The sequence below is a fragment of the Chiloscyllium punctatum genome, chromosome 18, assembly GCF_047496795.1.
Source record: "Chiloscyllium punctatum isolate Juve2018m chromosome 18, sChiPun1.3, whole genome shotgun sequence".
NCBI lineage: Eukaryota > Metazoa > Chordata > Chondrichthyes > Orectolobiformes > Hemiscylliidae > Chiloscyllium > Chiloscyllium punctatum.
The window spans coordinates 64,137,188-64,155,638 of record NC_092756.1 but is presented as its reverse complement, the minus strand read 5'-3'; the positions used below and the strand labels follow the sequence as shown (position 1 = coordinate 64,155,638).

Sequence of the window (18,451 nt, the reverse complement as noted above, 5' to 3'; positions counted from 1 at the left end):
TATTCCCCATCGAGGGGATTACCCCCTCTACCATTAGTTGAGTGACAGGTGTGGGTGAACAGTCTCGTGTGAAAGAGATTTCATCCACATTGTAAATCGGCCAATAACAATCAAACAATAAACCTTTCCCATGCCCGGTGAGTGGTCCTGAGGAATATTTGGAACTGCTCCCATGGCTCCTTTGGTCAGGGCTGTTACAACACTGGGACCTTGTTTGATGCTCCCAGGTTATGCTGAGCACATTCCATACATCAACATAGTGCTCTACTGTGCCTCTTCCCATTCCATGCCATCACAAGAATCTGCTCTTCCTCCTCAATGTGGCTTCCTTCCCATGCTGTGTAATTTTGTGAAATGCTGGGGTTAAGGTGCTGCCATCTTTCCTCTCTTCATCAGACTCGTCGGTGCCTTTTTGCCATTCTTTGTTTTTCCAATTGCTATTGTTCCCCTTCCTCCTCTTCTGTATCCCTGCTTACACTTCCTCATTCTCGATTGTGCCATTTGTTGCTTGGGGTCTGTTGTGCTGCTTGCTTTGTTTCGCATTTGCCAATTAGCTACCTGACTGGATAAGTCTGATCACATTTGATATGCTTTAATTGTAATGTCTGTAGCCTCTTGTGGTCCTCCAGTAGCTTCTTCGAATTCCTTAATTATAGCCACATGTTGTAGGGGTGTCCCTCCCAGAGTGATGTAGCTTCCATCCTGACCTCTGACGCCATGATACCACACAATCATGTATCTACCCAAAGGCATACCTACTGGCTGTTAGCCTGTGAGGTGAGAGTATATTGAGTATAATAATCTGTCCCAGACACTTCTGTTTGTTTTGAAGGTGTTGGTTCTTCTCCCCACCACAGCTGAAAATGTGATGGTCACTCTCTCTTGATGATATTGGTTACCTCTAGATGACTTCACTCTCAAAGAGAAACTATTCCTAATTCTTAATTCCTGGCATTAAAGCATAAATATATACCAAATCGAAAGAACTTAAAAGATCCTACCGTTGTCTCCTTTAAACTGTATTTAACTTGTTAGTGTTATTTGCTGTCCTTATTGTAGCTCCCAAACAATTAATTGTTCAGTCTAAACTTTATTTCTTATATACAAGTCTTATCTGCACTTTGTTTTAACATGAATAAATTCAAAATTAATATCCTCGATCAAATCAATAAAATTCTCAATCTAATATACTATTCCAAATGATTTGGAGATGCCGGTGTTGGACTGGGGTGTGCAAAGTTAAAAATCACGCAACACCAGGTTAACCAGGTTATAGTCCAGGTTATTTGGAAGCGCTAGCTCTTCGGAGTGCTGCTCCTTCATCAGGTGATTATGAAGAATAGGATTCTAAGACACAGAATTTATAGCAAAAGTTTACAGTGTGGTGTAACTGAAATTACATATTGAAAAAGACCTGGATTGCTTGTTAAGTCTCTCATCTTTTAGAATGGCCATGTTGGTTTCAGTTCTTTCATATGTAAATCACAACATTTTTAAAAACATTTTGGTAACTTTTAAAAAATGTTTTGTGATTTACATATAAAAGAACTGAAACCAACATGGTCATACTAAAAGATGAAAGACTTATCAAACAATCTGGGTCTTTTTCAATATATGAACTTTTGCTATAAGTTCTATGACTTACAATCTTATTCTCCACAATCACCTGATGAAGGAGCAATGCTCCAAAAGCTAGTGCTTCCAAATAAACCTGTTGGACTATAACCTGGTGCTGCATGATTTTAAACAATTTCTAGTTCTCAAAACTTGGATTTGCTGTTTCTGTCATTGTTTTAACTGAGGCATTTGTGGCAGCCATTCTGTCTTAATCATGAGTCTTAGGGAACCTTTACAATCTAATGAAGTATTTTTACAATATTCTTCAAACAGCAATCAAACATTTCTATTTGATTCCAAGCACTTGGGCATCTAAAAGATTCTATTCTAAAAGATATTTATTAATTCCTGTAGGCATCTCGCCATGTTTCCAAATTGAAATACTAGCCAATTCCCTTTAATTCAATCTCTTTTTAAAAGAATTGTTTCCAGAGAAACAATATGTGTTTGTTTTCAACATTTTGTTCTTTCCATTCATTGTCTGTCCCAACTGCATTCTGGAAATGTAAAACACAGGAACTTGTCTTGTATCAAATATTAGCCAGCACACCAATGAGGTCTTAGTTTCCCTATCAGCATCCCGATCAGCACCTTTGTTGGAAAATTCACCTTCCAATTTCTCTCCAGACAGGCACAATTTCATCGCCTATGAAGTCTTCGTTTCCTGACCTGATGTGTCCTCTCTGTTTGGATTTTTGCCCCTCTCGCCCCACCTGCTTGATTCCATCCTCACCTGGCCTGTCCTGAATCTGCATTCACATTCTTTGGATATCGTTTATATCTGTCTGGTGTGGCTTTCCGCATAATCACCTGCAAGTTTTCCACAAAGTATTGTAATATTACATACTTCAGCTCTCATGTTTTATTTTCCATGTGTCTTATATAATCTACTCTTTCCCAAGTTTACACATTGTCTATGTTTTGCCCAAGGCATGTGCTATTGTGTTCACAGTGGTGTACTGCAAGGATCTGTTTTGGGGACACTGCTGTTTGTTATTTTTATAAACTACCTGGATGATGGCGTAGAAGCTTGGGTTAGTAAATTTGCGGATGACACGAAGGTCGATACAGTTGTGGATAGTGCTGAAGGATGTTGTAGGTTACAGAGGGACATAGATAAGCCACAGATCTGGGCTGAGAGATGGTAAATGAAGTTTAATGTGGAAAAATGTGAGGTGATTCACTTTGGGAGGAGCAACAGGAATGAAGAGTACTGAGCTACTGGTAAAATTCTTGATGGTGTAGATGAACAGAGAGATCTCGGTGTCCGTAGATCCCAGTAAGTTGTCACCCAGGTTAATAGGGTTGTTAAGAAGGCAGATGGTGTGTTAGCTTTTATTGGTAAATGGATTGTGTTTCAAAGCCATGAGGTCATGCTGCAGCTGTACAAAACTTGGAGTATTGTGTACAGTTCTGGTCACCGCATTACAGGAACAGGCCCTTCAAGCCTGCGCCGATGCAGATCCTCTATCTAAACCTGTTGTCTGTTTTCTAAGGATCTGTATCTCGCTACACCCTGCCCCTTCATGTATCTGTCTAGATATATCTTAAATGCCCATCTCTACCATCTCCACTGACAACACGTTCCAGGCACCCACCACCTTTTAGATTAGATTAGATTACTTACATTGTGGAAACAGGCCCTTCGGCCCAACAAGTTCACACCGACCCGCCAAAGCGCAACCCACCCATACCCCTACATTTACCCCTTACCTAACACTACGGGCAACATAGCATGGCCAATTCACCTGACCTGCACATTTTTTAGACTGTGGGAGAAAACCTGAGCACCCGGAGGAAACCCAAGCAGACATGGGGAGAATGTGCAAACTCCACACAGTCAGTCGCCTGAGGTGGGAATTGAACCCGGGTCTCTGGCGCTGAGAGGCAACAGTGCTAACCACCGTGCCACCTTCTTGCTATCCACCCTAGCTATCAATCAGGTCCCCCTCAGCCTCTGTCTGTCTAATGAAAATAATCCTAATCTACTTAACCACTCTTCATACCTAGCGGTCTTCATACCAGGCAACATCCCGGTTAACCTCCTGTGCACCCTCTCCAAAGCAACCACATTCTTTTGGTAATGTGGCGACCAGAACTGTATACAGTATTCCAAATGTGGCCGAACCAAAGACTTGTACAATTGTAACTCTTATACTCAGTACCCTCTCCGATGAAGGAAAGCATGCTGTATGTCTTCTAGAACACTCTATCGACCTGCATTGCTATCTCCATGGTACAATTGACCTGAGCACCCAAATCTCTCTATACATCAGTTTTCCCCAGGACTCTTCCATTGACCATATAGTTTGCTGTTGAATTGGATCTTCCAAAATGCACCCCCTTGTATTTTCCCGGATTGAACTCCATCTGCCACTTCTCTGCCCAACTCTCCAATCTATCCATATTCTGCTGTATTCACTGACAGTCCTCTTCAGTATATGCTATTTCACCAAAATTAACGACATTTGCAAACTTGCTAATCAGACCACCAAAACCTTCCTCTCGATCATTTATGTATATCACAAACAGCATTGATCCCAGCCTGGATCCCCATGGAACACCACTGCTCACAGTTCTCGATTTTGATAAATTCCCTTCCCCTACTACTCTCTGTCTCCTGCTGCCCAGCCAGATTTCTATCCATCTAACTAGTACACCCTGGGGCCCATGCAACTTCACCTCCTCTATCAGCCTACCATAGAGAACATTGTCAAATGCCTCACTGAAGTCCATGTATATAACATCTACAGTCCTTCCCGCATCAATCAACTTTGTCACTTCCTCAAAGAGTTCTATTAAGTTGGTAAGACATGACCTTCCCTGCACAAAACCAGGTGATCTATCACTGATAAACCCATTTTCTTCCAAATAGGAATAGGTCCTATCCCTCAGTATCTTCTCCAAGAGCTTCCCTACCACTGATGTCAGGCTCATCGGTCTATAATGACCTGGATTACCCTGCTATCCTTCCTAAACAAGGGGACGACATTAGCAATTCTCCAATCCACCAAGACCTCACCCATGTTTAAGGATGCTGCAAAGACCTCTGTTAAGGCCCCAGCTATTTTCCCCTCTTGCTTCTTTCAGTAACCTGGGATAGATCCCATCTGGAATTGGGCACTTGTCCACCTTAATTCCTTTTAGAATACTTGCTCCCTCATGGCTCCCTCATGCCAACTTGACCTGGAGTAATCAAGCATCTATCCTGAACCTGTCATCTGTCATGTCCCTCTCCTTGCTGAATACTGAGGCAAAGTACTCATTAAGAATCTCACCCATTTTCATTGACTCATGCATAACTTTACTGCTTTGTCCTAGAGTGGGCCAAGCCTTTCTCTAGTTACCCTCTTACTCCTTGTATATGATTAAAAGGCTGTGGGATTTTCCTTAACCTAGTTTGTTAAAGATATTTCATGACCCCTTTTAGCCCTCTTAGTTCCTCTTTTCAGATTGGTTTGACTTTCTCGATATTCATCCAAAGCTTCATCTGTTTTCAGTTGCCTAGACCTTATAGAACATAGAACATTGCAGCACAGTCCAGGCCTTTCCGCCCTCAATGGTTTCACAGGTTGATGCAACAATCTGAAGCCCATCCAACTTGAATTATTTTATTATCATCCATATGTTTATCCAATGACCATTTAACTGCCCTTAAAGTTGGCAAGACTACAACTGTTTCAGGCAGACCGTTCTCCGCCCCTACTACTCTCTGAATAAAGAAACTATCTCTGACATCTGATCTATATCTGCCACCCCTCAATTTAAAGTCATATCCCCTCATGCTGGCCATCACCATCTGAAGAAAAAGGCTGTCACCATCCAATCTATCTAACCCTCTGGTAATCTTATATGTCTCAATTAAGTCACCTTTAAATCTTCTCTCTAATGAAAACTGCCTCAAGTCCCTGAGTATCTCCTTATCTATTCCCTCCATACCAGGCAACATCCTAGTAAATCTCCTCTGAACCTTTTCCAATGCTTCCACATCCTTCCTAGAATACTGTGACCAGAACTCCATGCAATACTTCAAATGCGGCTGCACCAGACTTTTGTACAGCTGAAGCATGATCTCATGGTTCCAAAACCCAATCCCTCTACCAATAAAAGCCAATGCGCCATATGCCTTCTTAACAACTCTCTCAACCTGGGTGGCAACTTTCGGGGATTTATGCACATGGACACCAAGGTCTCTCTGCTCATCTACACTACCAAGAATCTTAGCATTAGCCTCATACTCTATTCCTGTTGCTCCTTCCAAATTGAATCACCTCACACTTTTCCACATTAAACTCTATTTGCCACCTCTCATAAATCAAAACAAAATAAAAATTAGACACCTTACCAATCCAGCACATAGAACCTTTTTTATTAGATTAGAGAAGGAGAATGAATGGGAAACACTACTTTACTTTAATAGTGTTCCAGGTAAAGCAACCACCAAATATATTACTTTACTTACCCAGCAGCCCTCCAGTCCTCACTCCTGCTGTTAAAATGGAGGTCTGACTTATGTATACTTCCTTTTTCCTCTTAGGTCATCTCACAATTTCATCTGTCATCCATGATTCCCTAATCTTGCCATTTCTATCCCTCATATTCACAGGGACATGTCTTCACTGCATTCTAGTCAAAATCTCTTTAAAAACCTCCCACATTTGGGCGGCACGGTGGCACAGTGGTTAGCACTGCTGCCTCACAGCGCCAGAGACCCGGGTTCAATTCCCGACTCAGGCGACTGACTATGTGGAGTTTGCACATTCTCCCCATGTCTGCGTGGGTTTCCTCCGGGTGCTCCGGTTTCCTCCCACACTCCAAAGATGTGCAGGTCAGGTGAATTGGCCAATCTAAATTGCCCGTAGTGTTAGTAAAAAGGGGAATGGGTGGGTTCCACTTCGGCGGGTCGGTGTGGCCCCCCGAAGGGCCTGTTTCCACACTGTAAGTAATTATTTTAATATCAAATGTGGATTTACCCTCAAATAGCTGCTCCCCCAGCTCCTGCTGAATTTTGCTGCAGTAGGCCTTCCCCCAATTTAGCACTCTCGTCTTTACCCATGAGTGACTGAAACTTACGGAATTGTGATCACTATTACCAAAGTAATCCCCTACTGAAACTTCAACCACCTGGCCAGGCTCATTCCCCAACACCAGGCCCCTTCCCGAGTTGGGCTATTTACATACCACTCTTAGGAAACCCTCCTGGATGCCCCTTACAAATCCTGCTCCATATAGACCTTTAACATTAAGTGAATCCTAGTCAATGTTGGTAAAATTAAAATCTCCCATCACCACCACACTGTTGCTCCTACATCTTTCTGTTATCTGTTTACATATTTGTACCTCTATCTCACGCTAGCTGTTGTGAGACCTGTAGTACAGCCCTAACATTGTTATTGCACCCTTCCTATTTCTGAGCTCTGTGCATATTGCCTCACTGCCTGAATTGTCCATAATGCAACTCCTCGAGCCCTTTTACCTCCGTCTCTGTCCTGCCTGAAGCATCTATATTGTGGGATATTTAGTTGCCAATTATGCCATTCCCTCAACCAAGTCTCAGTAATAGCAATAACATACTCCCAGGTACTAATCCAAGTACATTCATGTGCCTTACCTACTACACTTCTAGCATTAAAACAAATGCATCTCAGACCAGTCTGACCCTGTTCTACAAAGCTTCCAACAACATACAGCAGCCATCGTCAATAGGAATGACTTTCACACTCAAAATGTAACTGATCTGTGACTGCTGCAAACAAATCCTTACTGACTGTGCAAGCTCCCTGATACCTACACATTGCGGTAATCCTGGATGCTTGACTTTTTCAGGCTCTCTGTTTGCCATCAAGGTTTGGTACTAGATAGCAGATGGTTGTTTAACAAAAATGAACTGAACTAATAGTCCAAAGCATGTCCACCATTAATGAGGCTCAAGACAGGAGGATGATGGAATGCTAGTAGAAAATGAGGACTGCAGATGTTGGGGATCGGAGTCAAAAAATGTAGTGTTGGAAAAGCACAGCCGGTCAGGCAGCATCCAAGGAGCAGGAGAGTCGATGTTTCAAGCATAGGCTCTTCATCAGGAATGAGGGGGTGGCACAAGGGGGCTGAGAGATAAATGGGAGGGGGGGGGGGGGCTAGAGGGAAGGTAGCTCGGAATGTCACAAGTCGATGGAGGTGGGGGTGATAGTGACCGGTCAGAAAGGAGGGTGGAGCAGATAGATGGAAAGGAAGAACGGTTCAAGAGAGCGATGCTGGGTTGCAGGGTTTGGTCAGGGATTGGGTGAGGGCAGGGTAGATAAGGAAACTGGTGAAATCAACATTAATTCCATATGATTGGAGGGTCCCAAGGTGGAAGATGAGGTCTTCTTCCTCCAGTCATCAGGTGGCTAGGATTTGGCAGTGGAGGAGACCCAGGACTTGCATGTCCTTGGCTGAGTGGGAGGGGGAGTTGAAGTGGTCAACCACAGGGCAGTGGGGTTGTTTCGTGTGTGTGTCCCAGAGATGTTCTCTGAAACATTCCACATGTTTGCGTCCTGTCTCCCCAGTGTAGAGGAGACCACATTGAGAACAATAGATGCAGCAGATGAGGTGTTTGGATGTTCAGGAAATTCTCGACCAGATGTGGAAGGATCCTTTGGGGCCTTAGATGGAGATGACGGGGGAGGTGTGGCACAGGTTTTATAACTCTTGCGGTTGCAAAGGAAGATGCTGGGAGTGGAGGGTGGGTTGGTAGGATGTGGACCGAATGAGGGAGTTGCGGAGGGAATGGTCTCTGCAGAATGCAGGTAGGGATAGGGAGGGAAATATATCACTGATGGTGAGGTCTGTTTAGAGGTGGCGGAAATGACTGAGTATGATGCGATGTATTCAGAGATTAGTAGGGTGGAAGGTGAGGATCGGGGGGTGGGGTGGAGGGTTCTATCATTGTTGCATTGGGAGAGGTGGGGTTCTAGGGCAAAGGTACAGGAAGTGGAGGAGATGCGCTGGAGGGCATTGTTAACCATGTGGATGGGGAAATTTCGGTCATTGAAGGAGGAGGCCACCTGGGATTTCCTGGAGTGGAATTGATCCTCCTGGGAGCAGATACAGGGGAGGCGGAGTAATTAGGTGTAAGGAATAGCATTTTTACAGGAGTAAGGGTAGGAGGAGATGTAGTCTAGGCAGCTAAGAGAGTCGATGGGTTTGTAGTAGATGTCCATATTGAGTTGGTTGCCAGATATGGAGATGCAGAGGTCCAGGACGGGCAGGGAGGTGCCCGAGATGGTCCAGGTGAACTTGAGGTTGGCGTGGAAGGTGGTTGTGAAGTTGATGAACTGCTCAACGTCCTTGAGCGCATGTGGTGGTGTCAAAACAGTCATCGATGTAGCGGAGGAAAACGTGGGGAGTGGTGCCGATGTAACTGTGGAAGATGGGCTGTTCCACGTACCCGGTGAAGAGCAGGCCCATGTGGGTGCCCATGACTATCCCTTTAGTTTGAAGGAAGTGGGGGAGGGCGGGGTGGGATGGAATTGCTGCTGACTTGTCTGGATCAGTGATGCTCCAACAACATTTGCAGCTCGACTTCGTTGTTACGACACGGAAATTAAACTCTCCGTTAATTAAGCCAAACACCCAGGAAAGCTCGTCTGACCTCGCCTCATAATCTGTTAAAATACGAGTGACGGAGAACTCCCAAATTCCACTCTTTAAAGGAAATATCATCAATTTATTTTTTAATTCTGAGTGAACATTAAACAACAACTGTTCATAACTCTGAGTCAGCACCCACCGCCCCCCCCCCTCCTCCTTTTCTCTTAACAGCTTATTATCTGCCTCTAACTCTATAACAATGCACTTCCAGTAAGGCACTTATTAAAATACATCAACTTCATTTCAAAGCCACACAGGCACTGTTTTCTTTTGTGTCTTCACTCTTCCAGCTGGAGATTTCCCTGGGTCGTTGTCTTTCTTTATACTGCCATTATGTTTCACATGAAAAGATACCTTTGATAGTGTTTTCTAAGTTCTTTGAGAGCAAGATATTAGCTGGGCAATTAGCTCTCCAGGGCTTTTTCTCTCTCTGCGGCAGTTGCTCTCTGACCAATTTTCAAAATGTCCACATTCTTTTACCCCCAGCTTTGGCTCATCTCATTGGTTCAATGTTGGCAAAACAATAAATTCAAACTCGATTGGGTTTTAGTATCTTTGGGCACAATTTTAACAGGTTAAATTTGAATTGTCAAAACAGCCACCAAAAACTCAGGTATCCATTTCTCAGCCAAATGTTACGCATTTACAATTTTCCAGTGCACTCTTGGACTGTCATTTAGTCATATACGCAGGTGCTTGTAATCTCTCAGTTCAGAACAACACTGTCTCTCTTAAAAGTACAGTACATGCCTTCAACTTCATACCATCATCTCAGGGTCAAAGGAATCCACTCACTCCATACCAATGGATTGTGCTAGCTGTGTGGAACTTTATGGACGATGCACTGTTGTAACTCATGAACACTACTTCCACTTACCGTATGGATATCTCGGAAAAAGAGTTAAGGCAGCACCATCTGCAAATTACCTTCAAGCTGCACACCATCCTGGCTTGGAACTATATTGCTGTTCCTTTGCTGTCACTGGGAAAAAAAATCTTAGCACTACGTTCTGAACAACATTACAGGTGTACCTACACCAGATGGACAGCAGCTTGCTGGCAATAAATGCTGGCTTTGCCACAGACACGTAAAAGCATGAACAAAAGCAAGCTGTATTCACTTGGGAACTCGGGCCATTGTGCATAGGAAAGAGACCTGTGTTCTGGTGGTGGATGGCATTCTGTGTAACCTGGAGCTACAGTGGGCTGCACTGTAATTTTCTGGCTCTGACAATATTGCATTCATGACTCTCCATACCCTGCCCATGTGGCCAAGCCACCTGATTCCAATCCTGTTAACAGGATTTTCTAACATCATGTCCTTATCTTCAGTGCTAGCACCAAATCTATTCCTACTCCACTGACTTATCCCATTATGCTTCCGAGCAACTCGGGGCAAGAAAGTGAAGATGTAGAGGTTCTGTTTTGGAACCTTATCCTGATCACTCCTGTGCTTCTATTTTGTTCTCTCTTTCTGTCCGTATCCCCTCTCCTTTCTTTGCCACTAAACCCTTTTCAATTGCTGCTTTTTCCATTTCTGATGAATGCAGATGGTGCTCAGACATTAATTTTACAGGACTAATGTAACTTTTCTTCTAAATCAAATCTTGAGGACTTTACACTCTACATTAGTGTCATCACGAGTGGATTTTCCCCTCATTTCTCATTTTACTCTCTCTGATCCCCAGACTCGGTTATAACAGTCTCTCAGATTCTTGTGCCGAGGATCTTGCCTCTGCACTCAGTACAAAGCAGTCGTTGACATACTTGGATCTGGGGGGGAACTCCTTCACAGACCAATCCATCCCCTTTCTGCTCCACCTGATACAGACCTGCAAGAGTCTACAGGAGATTCGGTGAGCATTTATGTCAATTTGAAGTTTGAATAGAATTATTTAAAGTTTAGAACCAAAATAGAAATTGCTGGAAAAGCTCGGCAGGTCTGGTAGCATCAGTGAAGAGAAATCAGAGTTAAGGTTTTGGGTCTAGTGACATTTTCTTCAAAGTCAAACAGACCTGAAACGTTAACTCTGAATTCTCTGCACAGATGCTGCCAGACCTGCTGAGCTTTTCGATCAGTTTCAGTTTCTGTTTTACAGTATCCTCAGTTCTTTAAGTTTTCATTAAATTTTAGGTTTAATATTTTTAGGTATTATTGAATTATGAACTCCAATTCCTCCAATATTTATATTGTTAAACTTTTTCCTGATTTAATTTTCATATTTCAGATTTTGGAGCAATCAGTTCAGTTCAAGTGGGAGAAGACAGTTGGCATCGCTGCAGTCACTGAAACCTAACCTTCGTGTGCATATGTGAGCATTTCAATTTCTCTCACCGCATGAACAATTTGATCTAATTTCCACCCCCACGCCCCCCTCCTTTAAGTGGCCGTGCTCCAGGCTGAAATCCTATTGGCTGTTGCTAGGTCTCCAGCTCGAGCTGAGTGAGGGTCATCTCCCATTGTGGGGTCAGAGGGTCAGGAGAGTCAGGGACCTGGCCCCACAGTGCAGCTTCTGTCGAATATCCAAGTCTCGATGTTTCCCCAATGGGAAATACACAACCAGGAAGGAGCCACTGTGGGGCTCACTCAGGACTGCGAAGGGGGTATGACATTTCTACTTGGGGCTTGGAGGGGAAGTCCCACTGGTTTCTATGTGGTATCTATGCCCAGGGACTCTGCTTGGGAAGTGAACCTACATATGTTTAGGATAGGATCGTTTCAGCTAGGATATATTCTATCATTCAGAAGGGTCAAATATCTACTGTATGGGGCACCTATTGTTGCAGATTATAGTGGATTGGCAACCAAGGAATTACACTGAAAATATAAATACTTTTCTGAGTTACCTCAGTAAGAAAGGAACAATTCCAGTGACCAGGAACTTGTAGGAGCAGCACCTGGAATTGCATGTCAGGAGCCTGCAGAAACCTGGACATAGCAGAATCTGTGGAAATCCCCTCGGGAATTGAAGACTCTGATGTGAGACCATTATCTGGTACCCTTCTAAAGGATCCATTAAAATTGGAACAATTTAAGGTTCTAATTCTGTACAGTTAAGAGTTGCCCAGGAAATGTTAGACAATGAGGACGCCAACCCAATACCATTTGCAGTCAGTTTGGTCGTTGCCTGTTCTAACATGTGCTGCCCATGATACGTGCCCAATATCCCTTTCCTCCAACCCTGACGTTTTCTGAAACCCTCCCATTAGCCCTAAAATCCCCAGCCACCAGCCCATAGCCCGAGCATCACTCAACTGTAACACTTAACTTACATAATTAGCCTTTCACAGCAAATGTCAGGGTCTGGCTGTACTGTTGGGTGTTTAATTCATGGACTCAGTGCACTCTTGCAAAAAAGGATTGGCATGACTTCTTCAGTACCCCTGAACTAGGGAAAACTGTGTTCATTTCAGCTACACTGTGCATTACTGATGAGGCTGGAATCTGAATGTCCAACTATAAATGTGAATCTCAAGTACTAACATTAAAAAAAGAGTGGAATAGCAATCACAGTCAGAATATCTGAGCCAGTGTATTTAATGCAGACTCTGTCCAATTGTTATTGGTATCACTTTTAACTGAACAATAAGTTTTCATAACTGCTGAAATGGCACACGTCATCTGGAGAATATCAAATACAGAATTGACCAGATAAATTTTCCTGCATTCACCAAAAATAACAAATGTAGAACTTGCTGATTCAGTGTAAACTGCACTACAGTAAATGGACATATACGATCCACATCTAAGCTACTGAGTATAATGCATGGCCTCTGGCCTTAACAGAGCAAGGGTATCAGAAGTTAAATAAAGGGAAGGTAGTTTGATATTCTGGGTCAGTTCATTATGACATAACTCTGTTCTTTTAATACTGTTTCAGAATCTGATGGATCTACAATACATTGTTGTTTCCTGCTTTATTTTACATTCCGATCCCATGTGGTTTGACCATTCTCTCTTCCCTCTTGGATAATAAATGGTAAGGTTTCACTGTATTTATCAGACTTCAAAAATCACAGACTGGGAAGAATCAAAGATTCAAGAAGACAGCCCAACAGCAACATCTTGGGGCAATTGATGTCAGTGACTTTACCAGCGATTCCCACAGCTGCAAAATGAATGGAGAAGAAACATTGCTCCAACATAAAACTGGTTTCATAGAATAGAATCCCTACAGTGCAGAAAGAGGTCCATCGTGTCTGCACCATTCCTCTGAACAGTATCCCAGCCTATCCCCACAACCATACGTTTAATGTGGTCAATCCACCAAACCTGCACCTCTTTGGACTGTGGGAGGAAGCCAGAGCACCCAGTGGAAACCCACACAGATACAAGGTAACTCTACACCTGAGAATCAAACCCAGGTCCCTGGTCCTGTGAGGCATCCAGGCTAACTGTTGAGCCACCGTGCTGCTCTTTCAATCTTTGAAATGTGTGGGTCAGTCAAAGAGACAGGATGGTTTCTGAGTATTCTCTCTCCGGTTCCAGCTTTGGTCTGACTATTCCTCACGGCGGAATGATTTGATTCTCTCTGTCTCTGCGTCATTTGAGCTGCCGCTCCCAAATCAAACCAAATAAGTGTTTCTTGGGCTAACCGAGATTATTATGTGTGTTTACTGGAAGGATTGAGCAGTGCAATTTCCCTCGAGGTCTGAATATTGCTCATGGTTTGTATGGCAGATTATTGTAACATTGTAACAAGTGTATTTGTCTGCATCAATGTCAATGGAAACCGCAATGACAACGTTGATGCCCCAGGACACCTTGGCTTTGCTGCAATTTGACACTTCCAAGGGTCCCCGGTCTGGGGTCCCTGCTGCCAGGGGTCCCTGCTCTGGGCTCCCTGCTGTTTATGTGCTGTCATACTGGTAAGTGGATATGATTGAATTAGTAGGCATGTCTGACTGTATCTATGAGCGTGAGACTGCATTTACAATTCTGTGAGTATATTAATGAGTGCGTATTAGTATTTATTTCAATATATCTCACCCCAGGCTGTCGGTATGCTTGGAATGTTTACACGCAGTTAGGAGAGCTTTCTTCTATAGTGGGTTTAAGAACCTTCACCACCTCAACTGAGAGTGCAGATTGCAGGAGGAATTTCAAAAGCATTGATTGATCAGGGGAGAGGGAATCCTGAATAGGGGTGGGTGACCAAAAACTGGGTTCACAGAACTGGATCAGGGAAGAAATCCTGCAATAGGTATACTCCTCGTTCCAAGCACCATCGCTAAGAGTCCCGGCTCTGGACAGTGCCACCACCAAGAGGCCAGGGTACGTGCCCTTATCACCCTTTGAGAAGACGGTAGGCTGCCGCCTTCATCTGCTGCAATCCATCTGCTGTAGGTTGACCCACAATGCCCTTAAGGAGGGATTTCCTCAATTTTGGTCTAGTGACACTGAAGGAGCAGTGATATATTCCCGAGCCAGGTCAGTGAGTGGCTTGCAGGGGATGCTGAAGTTGATGGTGTTCCCATGTATTGCTGCCCTTGTGCTTTCAGATGGAAGTAGTCATGGGTCTGGAAGGTGCTGTCTGAGGATATTTGATGAATGTCTGCTGTGCATCTTGTAGATAGTATCACCAGTGTGTACTGTTAGTGGTGGAGGGAGTGGAAGGATGTGGTACTAATCAAGCTGACTGCTTTGTCCTGGATGGTTTCAAGCTGATTGAGGGTTGTTGGAGCTGCACCCATCCAGGCAAGTGGGGTGTATTCCAGGCAAGTGGGATGTCTTGTTGATGGTGGACAAGCTTTGGAAGCCTGAAGGTGACTTCCTCACTGTAGTATTCTTAGCATCTCACCTGCTAAGAATCTGATCAGTCTGTTTATGGGGTGAGACCAGTTTTTAGGATCTGTTCAGTGGTAACCCCCAGAACCATTGAATGTCAACGGGCAGAGTTTTGATTCTCTCGTTGGAAATGGTGAATACCAGGCAATAAGAGAGAATCTAATCGCCTTCTCTTGCCAAGAAAATATTATGATTTGCACTGCTCTCTCGCCTCTCTCTACCAAGTGGGACTGAGAAAAGTATCAAATTGTTCTAGTGAGAGAGGACGAAGTATAATCTATTGGCCTTTCCTTGTCTCCATACCAATCAATCAGCACCCCTGTGTTCCACACTGCCCAATACTCCATCTGTTCCTGACAGGCTTGTTTCACTCCAGACCTGATTGTTCTACTGGTCCCCAGGTATCACCCTGCATCTACCCAGCTCCAACTCCTGGGTTTCCTCCACTGAGTATACCTGTTCCAGGACTTGTTCCCCTGATCCAGTTCTGTGAACCCAGTTTTTGGTCACCCACCCCTATTCAGGATTCCCTCTCCCCTGATCAATCAATGCTTTTGAAATTCCTCCTGCAATCTGCACTCTCAGTGGAGGTGGTGAAGGTTCTTAAACCCACTACAGAACAAAGCTCTTCTAACTGTGTGTAAACATTCCCAGCATATGGACAGCCTGGGGTGAGATATATTGAAATAAATACTCATCCGCACTCATTGATTTACTCTCACAATTGTAAATGCAGTCTCACGCTCATAGATACAGTCACACATGGCTGTTAATTCAATCATATCCACTTACCAACATGACAGCACATAAATAGTCTTGTGGGTTAAAACTGTGACAAACACCCATTAATACAGCCATAAATACTCGTAATACAAGTCACATTCATTAATGCTCATTGAATTCAGTCACATGAGTACAATTGCCCATGCTCACTAATACATTCAAGCACACTCATCAGTAGTCACACTATATTAATACAGTCAAACAATCAAATACAGTCACACATTTGTAAATAATCATAAGTACTGTCACTCGTTAATTGTTGCACACCTTCGCTAATGCAGAACATATCATGTTAATACTGCAACACATTCAAATACAGTCACATAATTGCATCTTGTTGGTAAATGCATTCATACCGCCTCATAATTCATCTCTCACTTATAATTACAATCTTTCATACTCCTTACAGCTCCACCCATGTACAAATACAGCAGTCACTGATAAACACCCACACACATACAAATACAATCACAAACACAATGCATTTGCACACACTCATTAATACAGTCACAGACATTCATTCATACAGCCTCACATTCATATTGTCAAATGTCTTACTAAAATTCATGTAGACAAGGTGCTGTTTTAGTGTCCATGTACATTTTTAAAGATATTTTATGAATGAAGTATATTTTTAAAATTAAAAAGAATTGACAAGCAGACTGTTCAAAGCAGTGAAGTCCGTAGGATTCAGGGGTAATGTGTCAATTTGGATCCAAAGTTGGCTTAGGTTCAGGAAACAAAGAGTTTGTGAATGGAATGCTATTTCAGCTGTTTCAAGTGGTGTTCTGTCGAGCTCAGTGTTGAGACCCCTGCAGTTTGCTTCGTACATTAATGATTTGGAATTGAACATGGGAGTCTCAATTGGAAAATTTACAATTATGCCAAAACTGCCCATGCAGTGGATAGTGTTGAGGATAGTTGTAAGCTCCAAAATGATTTAGGTGGATTGGTGGAACAGGCAGGAAAGTGGCAGATGGAGTTCAACTCTGATAAATGTGAGGTAATGCATTTAGTGGGGGGGGGGGGGGGGTCAGACATTAACTGGGAATACACAGTAAACGGGAATATACTGAGGCAGGGTGGGAGAGTCGATGAAGTGAGAGATCTTGAAGTGCCAGTCCACAGATCCGGTACAGCTGTCCAGGTAGATATGGTTGTGAAGAAGGTTAACGGAATGTTGTCCTTCATTGGCAGGGAAGTAGAACACAAAAACACGGAAAAATGATGGAAATGGTATAAGACATATTTGAGACCATAATTGGAGTAATATGTGCATTCTAGTCACCACATTACAGAAAAGGTGAAAGCGCAGAGAAGATTTACCAGGGCTGGAGAATTGGAGCTACAAGGAGAGATTGGATAAATTGGGTTGTTTCCTTTGGAACAGCGAAGACAGAGGGTGACCTGATTGAGGTATTGTGAGGGGTAGAGATGGGGTAGAGGTAGAGTAGACAGGAGGAACTTGTTTCACTTGGCAGAGAGGTCAAATACCAGGGGTCACAGAGTCAAGCTGAGTAGCAGCAGGATTAGAAGAAAACCCTTTTTATGGTGGTGGATGCCTGGAGTTTGTTTCCTGACTTGGTGGTGAAGGCAGAGACCATAAACTCTTTGAAAAATTACCTGGGTCTGCTTCAGCTGTCAGCTGTGTGAGGGAAGTTAGGATTAGAAAGGGCATCTTGGTGTCTTTGCATCAGCATGGACAAGATGGGCCAAATAGCCTATTTCTGTGCCATAACATTTTATCGTGTAGAAGTGTTTCCAACCTTTCAGAGCAGCAAGACAATTCAACACAACACAATCCTCCTTCCCCATCTTGACAAAAGCTGCAAAACCTGCTGTGTATGTGCAACATCTTCTCTGATGATTGGAGATTCCCAGTGGGATCAGGGAGTATTAAAAGAATCCCTGTACAGGAATCGAGGTTGAAATACAGATTGGAAAGTAACAAGGGGAATGTTTCAGGAATTCAGAGAATCTAAGGATCACTTTCCCATTCCACACTGGAGTTCTCAGATAATTGTCATAATGAAAATAAGAAACAGTTTGAATGTTATGTTTTCATTGATAAAGCAGCTGAAAATGGTTGGATCAAGGACATTCCCTGAGGAGCCCTTGCAGGGATTTCCTGGAGCTGAGATTACTGATTAGATTACTTACAGTGTGGAAACAGGCCCTTCGGCCCAACAAGTCCACACCGCCCCGCCGAAGCGCAACCCACCCATACCCCTACATTTACTACTTACCTAACACTACGGGCAATTTAGCATGGCCAATTCACCTGACCTGCACATCTTTGGACTGTGGGAGGAAACCGGAGCACCCGGAGGAAACCCACGCAGACACGGGGAGAACGTGCAAACTCCACACAGAGAGTCAACTGAGGCGGGAATTGAACCCGGATCTCTGGCGCTGTGAGGCAGCAGTGCTAACCACTGTGCCACCGTGCCGCCCACTGATATAAATGATGACAACCATCTTCCTTGTTGGTTATCACTGTACCCAGCAGAGAATTTTCTCTGGCCTCCCATTGACTTTGGTTTTGCTTGGGTTCCTAATGTCACACTCGGCTATTTGGTGCCTTGATGTTAAGAGTACATAGAACATAGAACATAGAACAATACAGCACAGAAC

General features: G+C 43.6%; 1 protein-coding gene across 1 annotated transcript in view; it reads left to right on the top strand.

The window, feature by feature from the left end:
• LOC140489154 (NACHT, LRR and PYD domains-containing protein 3-like) overlaps positions 1 to 13,363 on the top strand; it is a 72,827-nt gene extending 59,464 nt beyond the window's left edge. Inside the window, exons 12-14 of the mRNA XM_072588379.1 lie at positions 10,935 to 11,102; positions 11,475 to 11,558; positions 13,128 to 13,363. Coding sequence (XP_072444480.1) covers positions 10,935 to 11,102; positions 11,475 to 11,558; positions 13,128 to 13,134 — 259 coding nt within the window. The 3' untranslated portion in view covers positions 13,135 to 13,363. The remainder of the gene's footprint in view (positions 1 to 10,934; positions 11,103 to 11,474; positions 11,559 to 13,127) is intronic.
• The last annotated feature ends 5,088 nt before the right edge of the window (positions 13,364 to 18,451 follow it).